This window comes from Embiotoca jacksoni, unplaced genomic scaffold (assembly GCF_022577435.1).
Source record: "Embiotoca jacksoni isolate LCO1_2020_lvr unplaced genomic scaffold, fEmbJac1.0.p SCAF_3, whole genome shotgun sequence".
Classification (NCBI taxonomy): domain Eukaryota; kingdom Metazoa; phylum Chordata; class Actinopteri; family Embiotocidae; genus Embiotoca; species Embiotoca jacksoni.
The window spans coordinates 16,008,759-16,029,507 of NW_027185381.1; the positions used below are offsets into that span (position 1 = coordinate 16,008,759).

A 20,749-nucleotide genomic window follows, 5' to 3' on the forward strand; every position below is an offset into this window, starting at 1 on the left:
GGGGATGTAACGTTGCATTCAAGGACACACATTAGCAACCACAGGAGCAGGAAGGCCATTTAATACAACACTGCTGCCTGGTCTTCTGGCGACTGCTTTTTGTTAATTTTCACACTCCAGCTTTTATGACAATTCATTTATTGTAATTTTTTACTCATCAGTAAAACTAACACTGATTAACTGTCAGAGAGCAACAAATATTCATTGCAGGGTAAAATCTTAAAAGGTTACTCAGGTTCCAGGCAGGGCTGCAGAAGGGAGCAACAGGCACTCTACACACACACACACACACACACACACACACACACACACACACACACACACACACAGCAGGAAATGTAAGATGTAGCAGGTGTAGCATTTGCTATAAGATTAATATCAACAGCTGATTATTTTATATACATGTATCCCCTCCTGCACTCCCCTGCTCCTCTCCACTCCTCTTTATTCTGTGCTGGTACCCTCGGTGGGGGTGGAGTCCCAGAGAGACCAATCAGGGCTCCTGCTGGGATACAATTTATGAACAGAACACACACAGAAAAAGAGAGAAACATGGGTTTTCTCTCATTAGGTGATGTGCTGGTGTGCTATGAAGCACTGGTGCCAAGCAGCAGGAGGGGGTGGTGTGTGTGTGTGTGTGTGTGTGTGTGTGTGTGTGTGTGTGTGTGTGTGTGTGTGTGTGTCTTTGGGTATGGCCGTGTGCACGTGTGTCTCATCTAGCACAGGAACATCAGAGGCCTGGAGATCCCGTGAGAGTTCCCAGATCCCGTGCAGTAATTAATAAAGAAACCAGCAGTACCGTGGACAGCGACTACTCGAGGTGTCTCATTTTTACACGTGAGACTGCTCTTGTCTTGAACTGACACTGGCCGCTGTGCTGAGGATGTTTCTTGCACACACATATACACACGCGCGCGTGCACGCACGCACACACATGTATAGGCCTCCAGCTGTTTGTTATGTAATGATTCAGTGATCGTGATCCAGTTTCTCATTTAAATAATCCACCTCTTCCTCTTCTGACAGTCCTTAGCCGACACACACTGCTGAAAATTGGAAATTTGCAGTGGCTTTCTTCATTAATTAAACGCCTCTCAATCTGCGGGACACACACGCGCTCGTGCTCGCTTCTAATTACACAGTTGAAGATGGATGCTGCATAAATATTATGAAGGGTTCAAACCGGACTGTCCAAGGAAGGTAATTTATTTAGCCTATTGGTTGATACTGCAGAAAAATTCGGGGCCACAAGAGGTTTTAAAAATGTATAAATAGTACTTCTTAAAAACGACTATATATATTCCCCATTGTACTATTTTAGGTCACAAACATTCAAACAATCATAGGCCATAAACTACTCACTCGGATTTCCTCGCGAGGGCCAGGGATCGGCAAAGGGTTGTTGGGGTCATCGGAACCAAAGAGCGGCAGCTGGCGCAACTTCCACCGTTTTCTGACTCACTTTCAACCGGGGAAATCGTGGACGGGTCCGCTGGGACCAGCTGCATGTCCCCCGGGTCCATAGCTGGGGGAGGCGAGGGCTGGACGACCCCCGGAGCTACCTCGACCTGTGCTGGTGCAGCCGCATGGTCTGTCGGAGACCCCCCACTGTGCTGGGGGTCCTGCGGGTGGTGGTGATGATGCAGGCAGCTGGGGTCGGGGTGAGGGTGAGGATGATGGTGAAGGTGGTGAAGGTAGGGAAGCTGCTGTTGTACCCTGACGTCCTGCAAGTGCCTGTTCTCGCCGATGAGCTCGTCCACCCGCCGGTCCAGCTCCTCTATCCGTGAGCGCTGGGTCTGGATGAGACTCTGCTGGTTCTGGACGATGGTGGTGAGCTCCCGCAGGTACAGAATCGCCTGCACCGGGTTTTCTAGCAGGCTGGCGCTCATCATAGGCTACCCAAGGCAAGAAGAGGGAAGAAAAAGAGAGAGAAAAAAAAAGAAGCTGGACTGACGGATGGAGGACACAAGAGATGCAAAATATCCGTGCGGATGAGAAGGTGGGATGTCCTTCCGCTCTCCTCTCCTTGATACTGCTCGGTTGTGGATGAGGCTGCACCGACCGAGCTCTCTACTTCTCCGGTCGTTTCCCTCCCTCCCTCCCTCCCTCACTTTCTCTCTCTCTCTCTCTCTCTCTCCCTCCCACTGCGCTGAGTGGTGCTGATGAGAGGAGCCAGATCCAGATGTGACAGGAGGGAGGATGGGAGGGAAGGGAGGGGAGGCGCTGCAGGACGGATGCGTCATTACGCACAGACACGAGAAAAGGACAGAGCAAGCACGCACCCTATAGATAGCCTTCAAGGAGTTGTTGCTGTGTAGTTTGAGTTGCTCAGTATCTGAATCATCTTATGTGACTGTGTTACCACTTATAGGCCTACAAATATTGCAATATTAGCTAAGCTACATGTAGCCCTTCATTGAAAATAGGCTACCAATAGACTAATAGGCCTATCACGCGAATCAGATGGAGCTACTCAGTTGTTATCGGCGGTAACTGACAAATTACGTCTAGGCTACAATTTCATTGTAGACACATACGCAGTCGAATAAAATAAGATACCCAACGAACACATGTATTATTGTGGTACGATTTGGTTTTAAGGTTGTTTTCCCGATCCTTACAACTAACGTTAACTAACACTTCAGTCATTCCGGTTCAAGGCGCGTTCAGGCAGAGAGCAGACATTTCCGAAATAACTTGAAGGCAACACTGTCGTTTCTTTACGGTCACGTGCCACATGGATGCGGAAGTACGGCGGAAGTTTTGTTTTGCTAAACAATTAGCTGTGTAGCGGTCACCAGGCGGACCTCTTCCTTTTTGATATATCTTTGAATGACGGTTTACAAGTAAACAACACTCATGGTCAGGTAAGACTGTCATTTCCAGAATAACATGTCATAAAACGGGTATGTTTTCTGCTCACGGATATTCTCTGTGTAAGCAAAATCAGGCTTTTTTTTTATTTCAACGGGGAGTTATTGCGTTTTGTTTGTGTTACTGGTAAATAGCTCGAGTGTGGGTTTATCTGCCGTAAACTGTTAATTTGAGCAAATTACAAGGACGGGGTTCAACTTCAGCTGATTCACACAGTGAAACCGAAAAGACTTCACTTTGCATCACAGTTATAAGGTATGCATGTTCCAGCGGCGTCACGTGAGAGTCAGACGAGGTCGAGAGCGTCAGCATGTCGCATTAAAAACGTCAGATCGGTTTGATTTCTTGAGTTGATATTGTTATGCGACGCGCACTGACCCACGTTGAAGATCAAGATCAGAGTTGGTCTTTGCGACATCCAGCTTCGGTCTCGATTCAAGCGTTGTTGTGCTGCTGTTTTGCAGGATGACCCAGAAACACTGCCTGGAGGGCCAGGTGTACTCGGTGCCTCTCATCCAGCCAGACCTGAGGAGAGAGGAGGCTGTTCATCAGATAGCAGATGCGTTACTGTACTTGGAGACCATTTCTACAGACATTTTCAGAAGGCAAGTGAAGCGCACACACACACACACACACACACACACACACACACACACACTCACTCACTCACTCTGAAGCTACAAAGATAACTTTTGCTCCTGGAACACTTGTGCAGAGTTTGCCACTGGTGGATTTGCTTAAAAAAAAAAGTTTCATACAAGAAAATATCAATCGATAGTCTGGTTTCTCAAAGTTTGGATTTAGATTGTAAAGTGATTCATTTTGGGCTCTGGTAACTTTTGATAGATACAACATTTGTGTTTATTTTTTTACCTTTTGGCAAGTGCAAACATATTGATCTGTACGGTAATAATAAAATTAATAGTAGAAGCATAGCTGTTTTAACAAATCTTTTTTTAATCTTCCTATTCTCTTTACTGTATAGCCTGTTCAGGGAGGCAGTGTGGCATAGGTATGGAGGAAACATGCAATACAGCAGAGTGCCGTGATATTTTGTAAAGCAACATTCGATACACGGGCTCCAAGCAATGATGTTTTTTTTACTATTTAAACAAATTTATCGAGGTGCATGCAACATTTGTGGCAGGTTTTTATGATCGTGTTTGTCAGTCTGTCTGCTTGACAGAGCAGATATAGACAAAGGGGAACATCATTTGCAGTTGAAAAAAGGTAATAAATTGCAATATATTGCAATGTATGTTATCACAAAGCTCAACTTATCGCAAAATGTGGAACATGTAAATATTGTTGTATTGTTGGGCCTCTGGTGACTCCCACATTGAGATTGTGAGACATATTGAGCAGGTCTCAAGTCTGTCACTGGGCATTTCCAGTTCGTTTTCAAGTCTTCTCATTAAATTTTCACTTATCAAATATCCAAAACAGGAAATGTTTTAAAACAATAGAGAAAGGGTATTGTTTTTACTACAAGGTTGTGGGTTGTTCACTTGTATTGTTTGCATTAGCTTAGTCAAATAAGGCCAGTTAGCAAAAACTTTTTGATCACAACAGCAGCAATCAAAAAGGTATTAATAATCCACCAAACTGATTTGTTGCTGATGTCTCAGCATCTGTTGCAAGGATGCTGTCATGGTGCAAAAAAACGTTGTCATATTTAATGGATCACAGTTAACAAACAACAGCTGTTTTAGGAGAGATGGTTCTGTTAGACACCCTGAACATGGAAGAACATCCATTTAAAGTGTCTGAATGCAACTGGATTTATTTTGTGCTCTTTATTTTTTATTTTTGTTGTTGGTTTTTTTGCTTTCTGGTGCGCAGATTTGTTCTTTTATCTCAATTGTTCGCTTTGCACTGTACATTTTTGTATGTATTGTACTGTTCTGGTTTTGTTGTTTTGTTGCACTTTATACTTTTGTATATAGGAAACTGATCGTTTGTATTTTTCCTACTGAAAGAAAAAACACGGAAGTTTCGTGTAACTGCTTGGAAACAGTGACATTTATGGACAGCAGTTTTGTCAAAATTACCTTTGGAAACATAATGTGTTAGTATTGGATGATTGATAATTAATTATTGTTAGAATGCTGCTGCCAAAACAGCTGTGTAATACTTGGACATCATATATTAAATGCACAAATCTACAATTACACGGTGCATAGGGTTTCTCAATTTGCTCCTCCATATTGGATTGTTCTTTATCCCAGACTTATTCATCTGTGTATGTGTGTATGCCTATATTCATGTTGGTGTTGCTTCTAGGGTCTCTGAGAGTGTCGAGAAGAACCGCCATCAGCTGCAGAGTGTCACTGACCGGATCAGATTAGCTCAGGCCCGTGTTGACAAGATTAAAGGCAGTAAGAAGGCCACCAAGGTAACACAGCGCCTTTATTTTGGAAGGCAGATTTCAATGTTTTATGTCTGATAAGTAAAATAGACAAAATAAGGTGAAAACATTTTGTGTATGTTCATAGGTTTTCTCTAGTGCCAAGTACCCAGCCCCAGATCGTCTTCGGGACTACTCCTCGATTTTCACTGGGGCTGCAGACCCATCTTCACAAACCCGCCCCCGACACAGGATACAGAATAAACTGCGACCGTTTGATGAGAAGGCCTTACAGGTGAGATAAACACATTAAAATGCTGAGCAATGACTTGCGTCATGCAATGTCTCCAGATATGAAACAATAAACAATGTGACATGTTAAAAGCCAGTTTCACAAAGTGCCCTACAACTAATGTCTTGAAGCTCATTAGCCGAAGTACTAGAGCTGATATAAAGCAGGGGATTGTGTGCTGACTAAAACTAAAACTGCAGGTATAAAACCAGGATAACTACAGACACCATTAATTCCATTTACATGACATTTATCTTGCTGCTGGTGTTTTTTTTATGCAGCTCTTGTTGTGGTCACATGAGGACAGAAGCGCTTCGGAATGAAATCTTTACTTCTCATATTTATGCAGACAGTATGAGACAGACTCTCATGACCCCACCAGCATTTATGCCGTTGTGAGCTGTTCAACTATTTATTACTATCCGGCACTGTGACATATGATTCCCTAGGGAGGATGAGTAGCGTGGCACCTTGATGATTTATTCTCCAGTCCCCTTATCTGTACTGATGGGAACCACCTCATTGTTTCCAACATCTACTGTCACTGTGGCATCCAAGGTGTTGTGGGTATTAGCTGAGCCTGAAGGCAAAGCACTCAATATACATCCAAACCCTCACCAGAAATCCAAAGCTCTAAGTAATGACTGAAAGAAGAAAATCATTGGGACAGGAAGCCCATGTTAACTTGCCTTGCAAGGGTTTGCCTTTAGAGTCTGAGTGAAGAGCTTAGATATCCAAGGAGCTGGAAGTGCTCTGCCTCACATTGGCAAGAAGCCAGTTGAGGTAATGGGACTATCTGGTATCTCCTCGATGCCACACTGGAGATGTAATATGTATCCTGTCCTGGCATCACCTCAGGATTCACCGGGAAGGGTGGGATGAGGTGTGATGATCCAGTTCTGGATCAGCAGCACAGCATGGATGATGACTCTTTTTATTCTTTTAAGCAAAGATTTATCTTAAACTGCACAGAATTCACACACATGCTTTGAGAGGCAGGCAGGCCTGGTCAAATTTCATGATAGCTACGAAAGCATCCCTATTGAAATCTCAGGCTGACTACTTCAAGAAGTATTACAGATAATTATTTGACTTGGTCTGTATATAATAAACTCTTTACAATAATAAAAATTCCTATATAAAAAAAATGTGTTTTTACTATGCACTGTTCTGACATATTTCCTGTTTTTGCTAAGTAAACATTTTCAGGCCAGAGCAGGTTCATTTACAGGTTAAAAGATATTGCAAAGCAGAGAGCACGTCAGCTTAAAAAAAAAATCATACTCGCATAGGAAAGTAAAAAAAAAAAGACATGTCGATAGATGCAGATTTGACTATGCATCAAATTCACAGTTGAATTTATTAGACTGTACGTGCAGTATGTAGAACATCAGAAGCTGTGTGTATGTATGTCACTGGACAGTGAAAATAGACTGCAGTGGTTAGCAGTCGCCCCACAGTGAAAAGGTTCTGAGTTCGATCCCAGGCCTTTCTGTGTGGAGTTTGCATGTTCTCCCTGTGCCTGCGTGGGTTCTCTCCGGGTACTCTGGCTTCCTCCCACCGTCCAAGGACCTGCTTGTCAGGTTAATTGGTGATTCTACAAATTGTTCTTAGGTGTGAATGAGAGCGTGAATGGTCCTTGTTTCCGTCTGTCTCTGTGTTGGCCCTGTGATGGACTGGCGACCTGTCCAGGGTGAACCCTGCCTTCGCCCCCCCCGACCCTGTTCGGGATAAAACGGGTATAGATAATGGATGTGTGTGTGTGTGTGTGTGTGTGTCTCTGTCTCTCAGCACAATCTCCTGCATTATTTATAGCAAGCCACGGTTTTTCCTTCACTATCACATATTTTCTGCTGCGTGTCTGTGTGAAGTGGGAGAAAAAAAAAAGGAAACACTGCCGGCAATTTTCTCTGGTAAATAAATGCATCATTCAATATCTCCCAGAAGCGATGTCGCTGACCATATAATTCAATATTACAGTGTTTGCATCAGCTCGCCACAGCACTTTGGTGGCATTTGTGATTTGCGTTATTCCATATTGACTTTTTACAGATCTGCCTCTCACTCTGTGCCTGGGTTTCTTTCTTTCAGGAGAAGTTAATGTATTTCCCAGTGTGTGTGAACAATAAGAAGAGGTCCGAGGATGAGACAGAAGAAGGATTGGGCAGTCTGCCGCGGAACATCTCATCTGTCAGCTCTCTGCTGCTTTTCAACACTACAGAGAATCTGTGAGTCCGCAAACACACAAACAAACAGACACGGATGCTTAACGTAAACACTTAACGACATTCAAATCTTTCCTCATTACATTTCATTTGTTCTTAAAAGATATAAGAAGTATGTGTTCCTTGATCCTCTGGCGGGAGCAGTGACAAAAACACACACAACACTAGAGACTGAAAAAGAAGAGAAACCGTTCGATGCTCCTTTGTCCATCACTAAGAGAGAGCAGCTGGAGAGACAGGTACCTTCCAACTCAAACACACTTAATGTGACTTTTTAAATACTGGCAATATCACATTTAATGGTTAATCCTAAACACTTTTTCTCTTTAACAGACAGCAGAGAGTTATTTCTACGTGCCAGACCTGGGTCAGGTGCCCGAGATCGACGTGCCGTCCTACCTGCCTGACCTGCCGGGTATCGCAGACGACCTGTCATACAGCGCGGACCTCGGCCCGGGATTCGCCCCGTCAGGATCTACACACATCCCTGAGCTGCCTTCCTTCTCTGAGGAGAGCAACGCATCAGGTGCACAACTACACCGTAAACACCTGTTTAGATGTGCCTTTGATCCGGTTTTTTTTTTTTATTTCTATCTCCATTTGAATCATTACTTTTATATTCTGTCTCCATATTTTATGCCTTTTCTTGCCTTTGTCTTTTGATCTTGAAAGATGCCGAATAAATATACACACACTATTTTCACTAATGTGTTTGTTATTGTTGTTGTTAGAGACTTTTCATCTGTTTTTAGGGACTCCACTTCAACCTAATGCTCCACCTCCTCCTCCACCTCCGCCTCCTCCCCCCGAGCCTGCCCTCGCTCCTGCTACTCCTATTGGCGCTCCCCCTCCTCCGCCTCCACCACCACCTCCTCCTCCCGCAGTGAGCTCTACAGAGGTCTCTCACGCGCCAAGTTCAGGTTTGTTACATCGACACAATTCAGGAATCTTGCACAGGCTACACATTACTGACATGGAGGAATATTAAAGACCTGCTCCTCACTTACACTTACACTATTTACTCTTTTAAACTCATAAAAAACGCAAAAGCTCTCATGTTTGGCTTGGATTGTTCTATCATGGCACTGCCATTATAAAAACATGGCAGCCTGGACTAGGACCTGCTCTCTGTATAGATATTAAGGACTCATTCTACAGCCACGAAAACACAAGATTTCTGTCAATAGATTCTTCCAAATCCTACACGCTGAATCTCTGAATTAGATGGACCTGATTGACACGAATGACCGTGAACCCAAACTACACTGACTGACTGACTCCTTCTACTGCAGGCCCTGTGTCCGGTGCTCCCAGCGAGGTGGTCCAGCCGTCAGACAGCCGTGCCAGCCTGCTGGAGTCAATCCGCAACGCGGGCGGGATCGGCAAAGCCAAGTTACGCAACATCAAAGAACGCAAGATGGAGAAGAAGAAACAAAAGGAGCAAGAGCAAGGTGTCGGATTGTTCGAGTGGGGATGCAGCTGTGTTCTGTGTTTTAGTAACGGCTAAACAACGCAGCTTTAACCATGACAAGACAGTCATGCAATCAAAGCAGAGCGTGACCAATCCCTTGATCGCGTTCAGCCATGGGTTTTTTACCTTGTGCCAAACTGCATGTTAGGATGAGAGGGTTTGCATTCGTCTCAGGCTTATTATCACAATCCAAGGCTTTGTGACCTTTGCTATATTCCAACCTCATTAAAAGGTTGACTTGGTTACAGTTGGTTTTTTTTTTTTTTTTTAAATTGGCTGACCCAATATTAGACGGCGTATCTTTGCCCTCATTTCTGGTTGGCTGGCCAGGTCACAACCTAACATTTTCTTTTTGAAGAAAGCTGCTTTGAACCAATAACTAGATAAAAAAAAAAAAAAAAAAAAGTCTTGTTGTAATTATGTGCTCCACTTTGAAGTGCAGCACTGGGGAATGAGTGAAACCATTCAGTGCTCCAGTTCCAAATTTAAAAAAAAAAATACTGATTGCATGATTATTTAGTAACTCTCTGTCTTTGTTTCTCAGCAGTCGGAGTGGCATCTAGTGGCGGAGACTTTATGTCGGATCTCTTCAATAAACTCGCCATGCGAAGAAAAGGTGAGAAATCTCTTGTGTCAAATGAGTTTAAGACTAAGGATATTAGTGATTGTATTTGCATAATATCCTCTGTCCTCTATCAAGGCATATCTGGAAAGGGTCCAGCAGGTGGGGAGTCGAGTGATGCTCCAACTGGTACTGGTGGCGCATTCGCCAGGATGTCAGATGTCATCCCGCCACTTCCTGCCCCACAGTCAGCAACAGATGATGACGACTGGGAAGCATAACGTGACAGACAATGAACACTTTGTGGCACTGATAATGAAAGTACTCGATAGCCTTTGATAATTTTGTGTACTTCTGATGACTTTAAAAAAAAAAATCCTATAACAAGTGATAAAATCTCTGCAAATGGAATCTTTAAGTATAAAAAGGGTAGAAACCGGCCTCAAAATGTCACTAGAAATGTGCAGTAGTTTGTCTGGACAGCTAAACAAAACATCACCGACATGCAAGTGATAAAAAAAACATTTTAATATCGTATTTTTCGTGAAAATGTTTTCATGAAATTAAACAAGCATATTATTAGATACAAAATATTATTAGAACACTCATTGAGATGGAACTAATCCGCAAGCAAGCTTTGCATTACATAACACTCTTAAGTTTTAAATATTTAAAGAATTCAATCTAAACCGTAAATCGGCCAGCGCTGTGCCCGAGATCTGTGTTGTTGCTGTTTCAGTAATGCATTTCAAACATACTGAATTTTTATAAATGATGACAACCTATTTTCTTTAACATCCAGACTGGTAAAACTGATAAATGTCCCTGTAGCCTTTGTCTGCAATGTGCCATCGAATACTTGGATTACTTATTCTTTAATTCATCTGATATGTCACAAGGCCAAAACAGGATATAGAAAGAAGGCAAAATGGTAAATAAGGCAACTATAATAGCCTTCCTGGTTGATAGTTGAAATCACTAGGGTGCAAAAAGTTCAAGAATGTAAACATAATGCAGCAAAAAAGGGCTGTGATTGTGAACGTTTTACATATTTTGCAGTATTTTTTCTTTTTATTAGAACACATTAAATCTCTATGCTGTTGCACTTCAATTTCCCCAAAATCCTCCTTACTCGAGTCTCATTGGACTTTTAGGTTTAATGTTGAGCCTTTTTGGAGAGAAACTACATGTGCTTCTGCTTCTTCTGCAGGAAGAACTAGGAAAGAAGAATATACAGACAAAATTTGAATACATTTGAAGTGTTTGACATGATGCAGTGTTTCGAGTGTGGATACATAATTGTACTTTTGTCTCACCTTCCGTAGGGCACCAAAAGCAGGGCCAAAAGTTGTGTGTGTGCTAGTGCGATCTTTGATCCATGTGGGAAGTTTAGAGAGCGTGGCAGATCGAGAGTAACGTCTGTCACACAGCACGATGGAGGAATAGTCGCCACGGTGACGGATAGCTCTTCCTTTAGGCAGAGAAAGTCACTTAAATATTAGTAATTATTATATTATCTCACCACCTTCAAATGAATTATTGCGAATTATTTTTTTATTGTATCTGCTGTCATGAATTTTGCATCATTATCATTACCGATAGACTGATTGACAGCCTTCATGCAGAGGTTTTCTATCAGTGCTTGTCCAGGTCTCCTCCCTTGACTGTGAGGCTAAAACAGAAAAAGGTGAGATTTGACGATGAGATGCATCTTACTCTTACATTTCCAGGATTTGTCTTCCTATATTTGTGACATCACAGTAAAGGAAAGAGTCTGACCAGGTGTTTGTCCAGATAAGACATCTTTTCCTGCAGCTCTGGGGATTTGATATTGGGATACGGCATTCCCACCATCACTACACACCTGTTATCACATGCATAAATACAGACGGTAACTTTTAGTGTTAATTTCTTTTAGCAGTGTACAACTGCTGGTTGCTGATGTGCTCTTGAATTACACAAACCTGCCCAAGTCATCAGAGAAATTGATCCCCTCACTCATCTTTCCTCCAACCACAGAGAACAATAACGCTCCTGTGAGTCCGCCGCTGTCCAGAGCACACCTCTGAAAGGAAAAGAGACAACCAGCGCCTATCAGTGATAAAAACCCAACGCCAATGACTACGTCATAAATGTCCAGTTATAAGATCTGATGTGTCAGCAGTGCCAGTTTTACCTGGATACAGCGGGAAAACTCACTCAGCACCTGCTCTACCTGGTTGGCCTTCTTTGGCTCCTGGAAGATCTGAGGAGGTGTTTGCGATCGTTTTTGAATATTGTAGGGAAAACGCTGATTTTCTCAAACACGACACCACGCTTGACTTAAGGTAGAAATATGACTTTCTACGGTCAAATTTTTAAAAGAGACAACCATTTAAATTTTTTCTCATTTAATAAGACGTGGGTGACGTACCTTCTTCTTATTAGCCAATCGGGTAAGAGCACCGCTGGCCTCCCAGTGAGAAATGATCTGCCTCGAGTATTCGTAAGAAGGAAAGAAGCACACAACCCCGCCAGGAACCACGTTACAAATGTTGGATAGAATTCGCCCCGTCTCATCCATCTGTAAACAAACAGAGACAAATATGCATTTAAGTTTGGGCAAACAATTCAGCTGCAGTCAACGAAATTACATGTGTGTATTTGCTATTACCATGCGAGGAGAGTCTCTGTTTTGGAAAGTAAAATCCAGCTCCTGACCAGAGGGGCCGCAACACAAGACGAGCGGAAGAACGTTCTCAGGAGGAATTACATGGCCTACAGACACGTTACCAGGCAACATCGAAGGTAATTAATTCATTATCTTAAATACAACAACACAAATATTTCAATTATTTCATTTGATCAAATAAGAACATTAAGACCAAACAATATTACACAAAACCGTGTCTGTCTGCAACACAGCTATAACTGTCTTGTGTTTGAATAGTGAGCTGAGATCATCTGAGTTATGCTCAAATGTCAAGCAGTTCTTGTTAGTCTCAGAGAACGGCAATAGCACTGTGTTTTATATGTAGGACTTTTAGTTTTGTATGTAGGACTTTAGCTGTAACAATTTTTAATCATCATATTGGTCAGCTTTCACTTGTACCTGGTAAGAGTTCAGGACATGATTCCTGTGTCTAATCAATCTGCATGAGAGAGTGAGTAGTCACACTCAAAATCTATCATTACTTGAGTCAAGCATGAATCAGAAATTCCCACAAGCAGAAATATAGATAACACATCACTAAGTGACAGTGGATTAGAAAAACACAAAAGGTGTATAAAATCGGCCACTCACCACAGGAAAACTCAGTGATGCGCTCCTCTGTCACTCCGGCAGAAAACAGCAGCTCTTGTTTGAAGTCTGAAACCTACATGTAACACCTTTTAATATGATAAAAACTTACACAGCAACAGCTCGGTGTATTTTCGGTAAGTTTGACGTAACTCACAGGCTGCATGGTTCCTCCTGCAATGACGACTGCTCTGCACTCCTTCAACACCTGCGCGAAGTGGACTGCTGGATTCAGCAACAGGAACTTGACACTGCTCTGTGACAAAGTGCCTGAACAATAAAGAAATGGGGTGTTTTACACTCTTTATACTTCATTATTTTCCTTTATTTGTGAGTTGTGGTTTGAAACGGTACCTTGTCTGTGCACCACAACTCTACCATCAGCGTTGCTGTTGGTGAGAGCCATGAAGAAAGCCTCCACCTGCATCATGGGAGAAGCGGAGAGCACTCTGTGTGCCTCGACAGGCTCCTGCTGGTCTGCTGAAGGAACTGCACACAGGGGAGCGGACCAGAGAAAAGAAATAGTACATTGTCTGCTGTCTGATGATTAGGTTAATGCCAAAGTGTGACTCATGGCTGGATGTGAGAGATGCGATTGAAAATAAACAATAAAGTATGCACATGCAGCTCAAGTACAATGTAACAAAGAACACTGCAGCTGGACATTTACTAAATATTGTCTTTTTAGAAAAAGGCAAACTTTTCAGCTTGATAAAAACAAACATGCTTTATTATCCTTGGATTGTACATTTGATAGACAAGCACACGTGGGACTGTAGATTTTGATAAGGTTAACTTGCTTGTGTTGTCTCCAATTGTACTTAGTCCAAAGATGTCAGGCAAAGTTGCAGCGCATTTTATGATGTACTGGGATAACTCTTGGTTTTACTTATGTATGTATGCTGAGTTGTTCTCTTTACTGAATATGATTTCAGTTTGTTTCCGTGCATCTGCAACGAGGATGTCATTCACCAAAATATGCTTTCTGTGGGTGGCAGAAACAAAGGGACATCTGACCTGCAGCAGAGCTCTGGTTGCTCTGTAGGGTCTGCAGGTAGCGGTTTAAGCCCTCGGTGCGTCGGTTCTCCTTGTTGGAGCTGCTCGGGGTGTGCAGAGTCACACCTGAGCCTGCGTACGTCTCCACAAAGCCACCCAGCTGCAGAGTGAAGACATCGATGGATTACGTTTCATTTTGCAGTAGAAATAATTTTTAAAAAAAAGATCTGTATGGTATAAATCAGGCATACATCTTAAACACCTACCTTCCTGCTGATCATGCTCTTCTCAAAGTATCTTTGTAACTAAAGTGAGAATGACAATCACACTGAACCATGAGAGTTTGTAGTTTATATATTACGTGCATATTTTTTAACCTAATTGTAACACAAACTACCTTAAACAAGTTGATATTGTCGATCTGAGCCTTGAAGAGGAAATTGTTAATGGTGAGCATATCTGTTCCTAGAAGAAGAAAAAAATAGAGCTGTTAAATATTTCTGCTTTGATGTTTATTAGTGTGTTTGTGTGCATTTATTATTGACTGACCTGCTTGTGTAGTCTGGCTCTGTGGATTCTGTCCCACCTTACCTGCAGGGTAAAACAGTGAGCAAATACCAACATCAGAAATGTCACAACAGCTGATGACACTGTCCAGTATTGCTAAACTTGTTGCACATTGGCAATAATCAACAATCGAAGACACTCACCTCCGAGCACCCGAACAAGACCCTCAATCACAAACAGAATCTGTTTGATGTACATCAGGTTCTTTGCCTTCAGTCTGCTCCTGATGTTGGAAACATATTATGAACTATGAAGGTAAGTCAACATTTTAAACTGTGAATAAGTGCATTGTGGGAGACTCACTTGTAGCGGTCAGAGTACTGGGTGAGCTGGGATTGAGCGCAGCAAAGCTGCAGAGAATTCACATTTTAGAATAACACAGGAAACACTCATAAATAACAATATAATATAATGTAAGTGTTTACCTGTCCTCCAGTGAGCTCTGTGCTGTGTATACAGGAGAGGGTGTCACTAAGATTGTGAGCTTCGTCTATGATCACCACCTGTAAAAACAAATTTAACATTACTGGTGTGTTTCCAACACTTTTTTTTTATTTTCACAACAAAAGTTTAAATTGCTGAGCAGACAAATTTGTGATGTTAAAAAATAACATGTAATTGCACCTGTCCTTTCAGCTGGACTCCTGCTGCCTTTCTTGTAGCTTCATGAAGCACCATCTGATATGGCAACACCACCAGCTACATCAACCCAAACAACACAGACCGTACAGGTAACAGTCAAACTTAAATATACTGGAAGGAAATAAATATTCTAAGAAAGAGGATTTTTTTTTTCTCCCCCCCACAGATCAACCTTCAGAACATTTGAAAAACATTTATAGATGCAATGACACATGGGGCTAAATGAATGGAGTACAAAGGAGACTGGGTTACCTGCGCGGGGGGAACAGCGAGGCGTGTGGCATAGTAAGGGCACGAATGTGCTTCCTTGCCCAGCTTCAGCAGCTGCTCTATGTCATGGACAGTCCCCAGGACTTCATTCCTCATCTGCTGCAGTGCTGAGGCTTTATTATAGGGACACACAGTCTTTGCTGGGCCTCGTTTACGTTTTACGCCCTCTTCCTGATGCTGCTTATCTACAAAATGGAAGAACAGATAAAAGCTGCTATCACGAGAAAATCGCTTTAGATCTCCAAAAGTTAGAATCTATTTCTGTAAATATTTATGAGGCTAAATGTCCCTCACCGTGCTTGTTTTTCTGCATCTCCAGGCAGCGGTCATTAATGTGCTGGATGCTGCCCAGGCGTCGCACCTCTTCATTAATGCACAAGTTCTGCCAAGTACAGACTTTTATGACAACAGTGTCAGACATCACAGTCAACAATAATGTTTTACCTATTGAACACACAAAAAAACTCATTCCTCTGCTATACCAAGTATGTTTCTGAATGTGGAAAGCAAATGAATGTAGATCTAATTTACTGTATTTGAACACACTGTAGTTCATGGTTTTAATTCAAATCTGTAGCCATATAATGACATCTTTGAGATTACACTTAAAAAAAACAAAAACAAAAAACAGCAAAGGTATACCTGCCATACGTATGTAATGTCTGTTAATTGAAATAACGTGCTTCCACATGGCTAGACTGTTCCAGACCATTCAAAGTGTCTGTGGCTGAGGACATGGAATAAATCTGTCTTGTAGCTGTTGCACAAGCTTCATTTTCTTAAACCAGTGGTGTCGTCCATATGCAGGTGCAGGCCACATACCCACTGAAAAAGATCCTGGATTTCCCACTTAAAAATGTGCAAGGATAAGTAACACTGTAGTTTTGTGACAGAAATTTCCCTTCAGTGATTGTTTTGTAAATGCGGGCAGAGTCGCCAACCACCACGCTTTTTGGCGAGACATTTGTTTCAGTCTCTCACGCTGCCTGAACTAATCACACCAAATAATAGGAAGCCTCAAAGCGCCTTCTTTAGGAGAAAAAGAACAATTATGAAAATGTCAAACAGGATATTTTTGGTACCCTGAGCATCAGGCTTTTCCCATATTTTAGCACGAATACGAGTGCACAAACATCACAGGGCGCGTTAAAGTCATAGTTAGCATGCCTTCATGGAGGCGCACACACAAACGTCTCCAAAATGACTAAATGTTGCTCTACTATTTCACATCTCTTCTAAAGTGAAATTTCAGTGAAAACACAACTTTACTGCAATAAAGAAAAATGTCACAGGTTTGAATCACTAATACTGAATATAATCCAGATTTAGACAAAATGTTAACAGAAGCTGAAGTTCAGTTTGTTTTTTCCAGCTGTTTGTGGAGTCTTTCCTCTGAGTGTATTAAGTACCTGAAGCTTCAAAGCAAAAGGATCCATAAATTTGACTTTTCTGAACTGACAGAGAAAAGTCAAAATTACTCTGAGTTGCTCAACACCAAGCCCTGTGCGCATTTACACACATGCTAAAACAGCAGTAACTTTATTAATTCTTTATAATAAATTATCCCAGACACAGAGACAGAATCTTTAAGGATCCAACAGCAAATGACAATGTGTAGCTCACTTTTGTTCACCTCAGATAGTTGAGCTGTCTCACATTTTAGGAACTACAGGTAAATTATTGTGACACAGCATTTGTCCTCCGGTTGAGGCTGAGTATATAGAGCTCCATCATAACTGTCGCAGTATTTCTAAATCACTTTAAATATGCATTTTTCTATTTCACTGTCTCACAGTAGGATATTTGCATCAGTGACATTATTGTGCATAGGTACAGATTTGTTCCAGTAGAGTAACTACATATAACACATGACCCCTCTAATGTATAGTTGCTGTAGTTAAATGATCATTACACATTGACAGGATTGTCATTGTTGAAGCAATCCTAAATAAACAAAGAAAAATATGTTATTAGCTACACAGAAGATTTGACCTGATTAAGATATATTTATTAGACCCATTAATGTGTCATTGGACCTCAGGGGTTAACTTTTTTTCCCCTTCAAATACATCACAGAATGTCTTCTACCTTGCCATTTAAAAGTTAAATTCACCAAAAATAAACTACTATTAAATAAAAGGACTATTAAAAACTTAAATTAGTGTTAAGAACTTCCTTTATATGTAGTCTTTGATTTTGAAACAGTGGACTTTTCTGTGGTTGTGGCATGGTTAAATTATTGAATTATATTTTATGGAAAAAAAATGGTGGCATCTGCAGCTGACAGCGGTACTTAGGAAATCTGGTCTGGTACATAGTGGCACATGGTCTGAACAATTTGGGAACCTCTTGGGATCATTCTAGGTGCTTGTAGCAAAGACAATACTGCAAATGTTTCATATATCATATAGGATCTAATTGAATCTATAACCTGTTTTACAACCCAATCATTTTTGGCATATCTTGATAATTAGTACTCAGAAAAACATTTAAGTTTTTGATCGAGTGCTTTATCAGCAAGTGTTACTGTTATATGTCAGTTCAGGACAGAGAAAGTCAAGCTATCAGTTACTCTGGGGAATGAAAGATCGTATTACAAGGAAGTAGACAGAAAGTTCTCAGGCATTCTGGCAGCGTAAGGGACAGTGAGTGGGAGGAGAACATAGAGTGTATATCACCTAAAAAAAGCAAGCCTTTCGTAAAACGTATGCTATAATTAACAAGTGTGCTCCATAACGAGTTTGTAATGACGCCTACAGGAGCACACTATAAAACTCCAGCTTGCAAAACAAAAAGAAGAAAGCTCAGATTCTTAAATAATGTCTATAAGAGGAATGGGAAGCACATTGATCTCTATTTTGAGCATTTATCTATATCTATTTTTGTACTGTGATGTCTGGAATGTTGCTGTCCTCGCTTGCCATGAACTGCTCCATGAGTGACAAATAAAGTTTTGGATTGACTGGCATTTGAGAAAAACACAGCATACCGCATGTTGACTCTTAAAGAACTGAATGAAGGCAATCATGCAAAAATACTATTTTCTTGTACTGCTTGTATTCCTTACATTCAAATCTGTATGTAGATATTTGCAAATGATTTAAACAAATATATTCAAATCTACTACTACCCCTTTTACTGGTTGCCTTTGGGTTTGTATATGTCTGTGTGTGTGTGTGTGTGTGTGTGTGTGTGTGTGTGTGTGTGTGTGTGTGTGTGTGTGTGTGTGTGTGTGTGTGTGTGTGTACACACATACCTGCCTTGAGCCCAGTGTGACCAGACTGATGTCCTTACTGAAGGGGCTCTTTTGAACCTCATGGACAAACTGGGCCAGCTGGGAGTGAGTGCGGCTGCAGTAGTAAATCTGCAAACATGAGCATGTACACCGTCTCACATCAGGGTCACGTGTGACACTCGTTATTATACAACATGTTAGACACACAGTCTTAAAGCTACGAAGTAAAATTTCTCACACACCTTTGTAACGTGTTCTTCAACTAGTTCGTCATCTTCGTCATCCTCCGCTCCAAGGAACCTGAGAGTATTCGAGTAAAAACTCTGCTGTCATTGTCTTTCCATTTCAGGTTATTATTGTGACGATTACATTTCAGGCAGTGGGCACCCATTAATGGCCGCCCTCACCTGCTTTTGCTCTTTGACTCGTCGTCACTCTCATATTCTGCAAGGATAAGCTCCTCGTCTTCTTGATCTACAGGTTCCTTAACCTGTTCCTCTTTACTGAGCTGAAGCAACTTGTATGCCTCGTCCTCTTCACAGTTCTAAAGACAGATAACGTTCTTCATTCAGTTGTTTTCAGCGACGTACAGTAATTGTAAGTTTTTTTTAGTGAATTCTGTCTTCTATGTTCTTTAAGATGCAAATGTGCAACATGGCTTACCTTTCTTTTAATTGCATACTTTAGTTGAACGTTATTTCTTATCATTTCTAATCGTTCTTCCCTCTTCTTCCTTTTCAGATCTTCCTCCTGACAAAAATAAACATTTGATCATAATCAAAAGCTGAGCGGGTGAAGAGACAAAAATCCCCAGACATCCATGCCAAGGTCACGTGAAAATGTCCTCTCTGTGCACGCTCACCTTCAACTTTGACACCAAATCACGTTCAGCCTTTTTCTGAACAAAGTCGGTGATCCAGTCCGGCTCGGCCGAGGAGCTAGCAGTGGAGGACTGAGTAGCAGAAGTGGAAAGAGCTGCTTCTCCTTCCTGCAACAGAGCAGCTGTCTCCTGCCTCTTCCTGTCCTCATAATCTGTGAGCCAGCTCAGTGCTCCACATATCAGACTCAGTGACTTACCCTATAATATAACAAACAAACAAACAAAAAAAAGTTATACATGAAGTATATGCACTGATTTCTCTCTCATGGTACAAATGCGCACCGTTCCAGTGGGACTCTCAAAGATGCCAACTTTGCCTTGGTCCAGTACGTTGTACAGGGATCGCATGAACTGCTCCTGGATGTTATAGGGTTGGTACGGGAATGGAAACTGGGTCCTGCCGTTTTCCATGCTCGTCAACCCTCCTGGAAAGATAACAGAAAGGTTAGAGCAAACATACGAGTCCAGATATCGAGGAATCTCACAGTGTGTTTAGACTGGTCTGTATTGACTCCTGATAGTGACCGTGTTGTGTCTAACACTTGAAGCACACACACCGCGAGGCGACTATTTCCAGACGAATTACAGTTTCAGTTTGCTTTTTTTTTTTTTTTTTACTACATTAATAAAATCGTCGTTGAACTGAAAAGATGTCCGATTCATCTTGTGTGAGACGGCAAAACATGAAGGCTGTCACTGTATAGCTGTCTGGAAAAATCAACTTTAACGCCAGCTAAAGTCATAGGTAGCTACCTACTTTACAACTAGTCGCTTTATTATACGACATCTTTTACCTATTATCGATCATAATCTTCACATATATCATCGCTATATACTTACCGTAGATGTCCTGTAAAGGGACTTTTTTTTTTTAGTTGGGTGTTGTTTTACTCAAAAACCCGGCTATTCGACAACCGCGCCAACAAACAGAAGTGGCCGCGGAATCTGGCCAATGGGGAGCAAGATACAACGAGGAGTACCTTGTTTTATATCACAGGCACGCCTTGCGTGGACGGGGCTATGTAAGTTTGTCCCACGCTTTGTCTTTTTTTTTTCAAGATGATGTGATTATTACATCCTATTATAACTAATCGTGATATTATTTATC

The 20,749-nt window shown here is 41.7% G+C and overlaps 3 protein-coding genes across 8 annotated transcripts in view; 1 reads left to right on the forward strand and 2 right to left on the reverse strand.

The window, feature by feature from the left end:
* Window positions 1-2,075, reverse strand: part of iqsec3b (IQ motif and Sec7 domain ArfGEF 3b) — a 30,243-nt gene extending 28,168 nt beyond the window's left edge. For both annotated transcript variants that reach the window (XM_069163108.1, XM_069163109.1), the window contains exon 1: window positions 1,363-2,075. In XM_069163108.1, coding sequence (XP_069019209.1) covers window positions 1,363-1,892 — 530 coding nt within the window. In that variant the 5' untranslated portion in view covers window positions 1,893-2,075. The remainder of the gene's footprint in view (window positions 1-1,362) is intronic.
* Window positions 1,956-10,893, forward strand: wash1 (WAS protein family homolog 1). 5 transcript variants are annotated; one of them, XM_069163113.1, is made up of 11 exons: window positions 1,956-1,999; window positions 3,339-3,479; window positions 5,158-5,269; window positions 5,370-5,516; window positions 7,605-7,741; window positions 7,842-7,977; window positions 8,072-8,264; window positions 8,470-8,658; window positions 9,031-9,189; window positions 9,754-9,825; window positions 9,910-10,893. In XM_069163113.1, exons 1-11 carry the CDS (start codon window positions 1,992-1,994, stop codon window positions 10,050-10,052), a joined length of 1,437 nt encoding a protein of 478 aa, XP_069019214.1. In that variant the 5' UTR covers window positions 1,956-1,991; the 3' UTR covers window positions 10,053-10,893. The 5 variants fall into 5 exon arrangements, with proteins under 5 accessions (XP_069019214.1, XP_069019213.1, XP_069019215.1 ...); XM_069163112.1 differs by lacking the exon at window positions 1,956-1,999 and adding an exon at window positions 2,759-2,867; XM_069163114.1 differs by lacking the exon at window positions 1,956-1,999 and adding an exon at window positions 2,759-2,867 and having other exon boundaries at window positions 9,757-9,825.
* Window positions 10,282-20,486, reverse strand: ddx11 (DEAD/H (Asp-Glu-Ala-Asp/His) box helicase 11). Its single transcript, XM_069163110.1, has 28 exons — window positions 20,482-20,486; window positions 19,924-20,066; window positions 19,624-19,839; window positions 19,425-19,511; window positions 19,169-19,305; window positions 19,004-19,061; window positions 18,783-18,890; window positions 15,821-15,908; window positions 15,509-15,711; window positions 15,239-15,313; window positions 15,040-15,117; window positions 14,918-14,964; window positions 14,758-14,837; window positions 14,597-14,638; window positions 14,445-14,512; window positions 14,314-14,352; window positions 14,069-14,207; window positions 13,406-13,540; window positions 13,209-13,321; window positions 13,055-13,127; window positions 12,425-12,528; window positions 12,185-12,334; window positions 11,948-12,016; window positions 11,736-11,836; window positions 11,551-11,635; window positions 11,368-11,443; window positions 11,088-11,242; window positions 10,282-10,987 (listed from the first exon to the last, which is right to left on the reverse strand). Exons 2-28 carry the CDS (start codon window positions 20,050-20,052, stop codon window positions 10,955-10,957), a joined length of 2,688 nt encoding a protein of 895 aa, XP_069019211.1. The 5' UTR covers window positions 20,053-20,066; window positions 20,482-20,486; the 3' UTR covers window positions 10,282-10,954.
* Window positions 20,487-20,749: the final 263 nt, after the last annotated feature.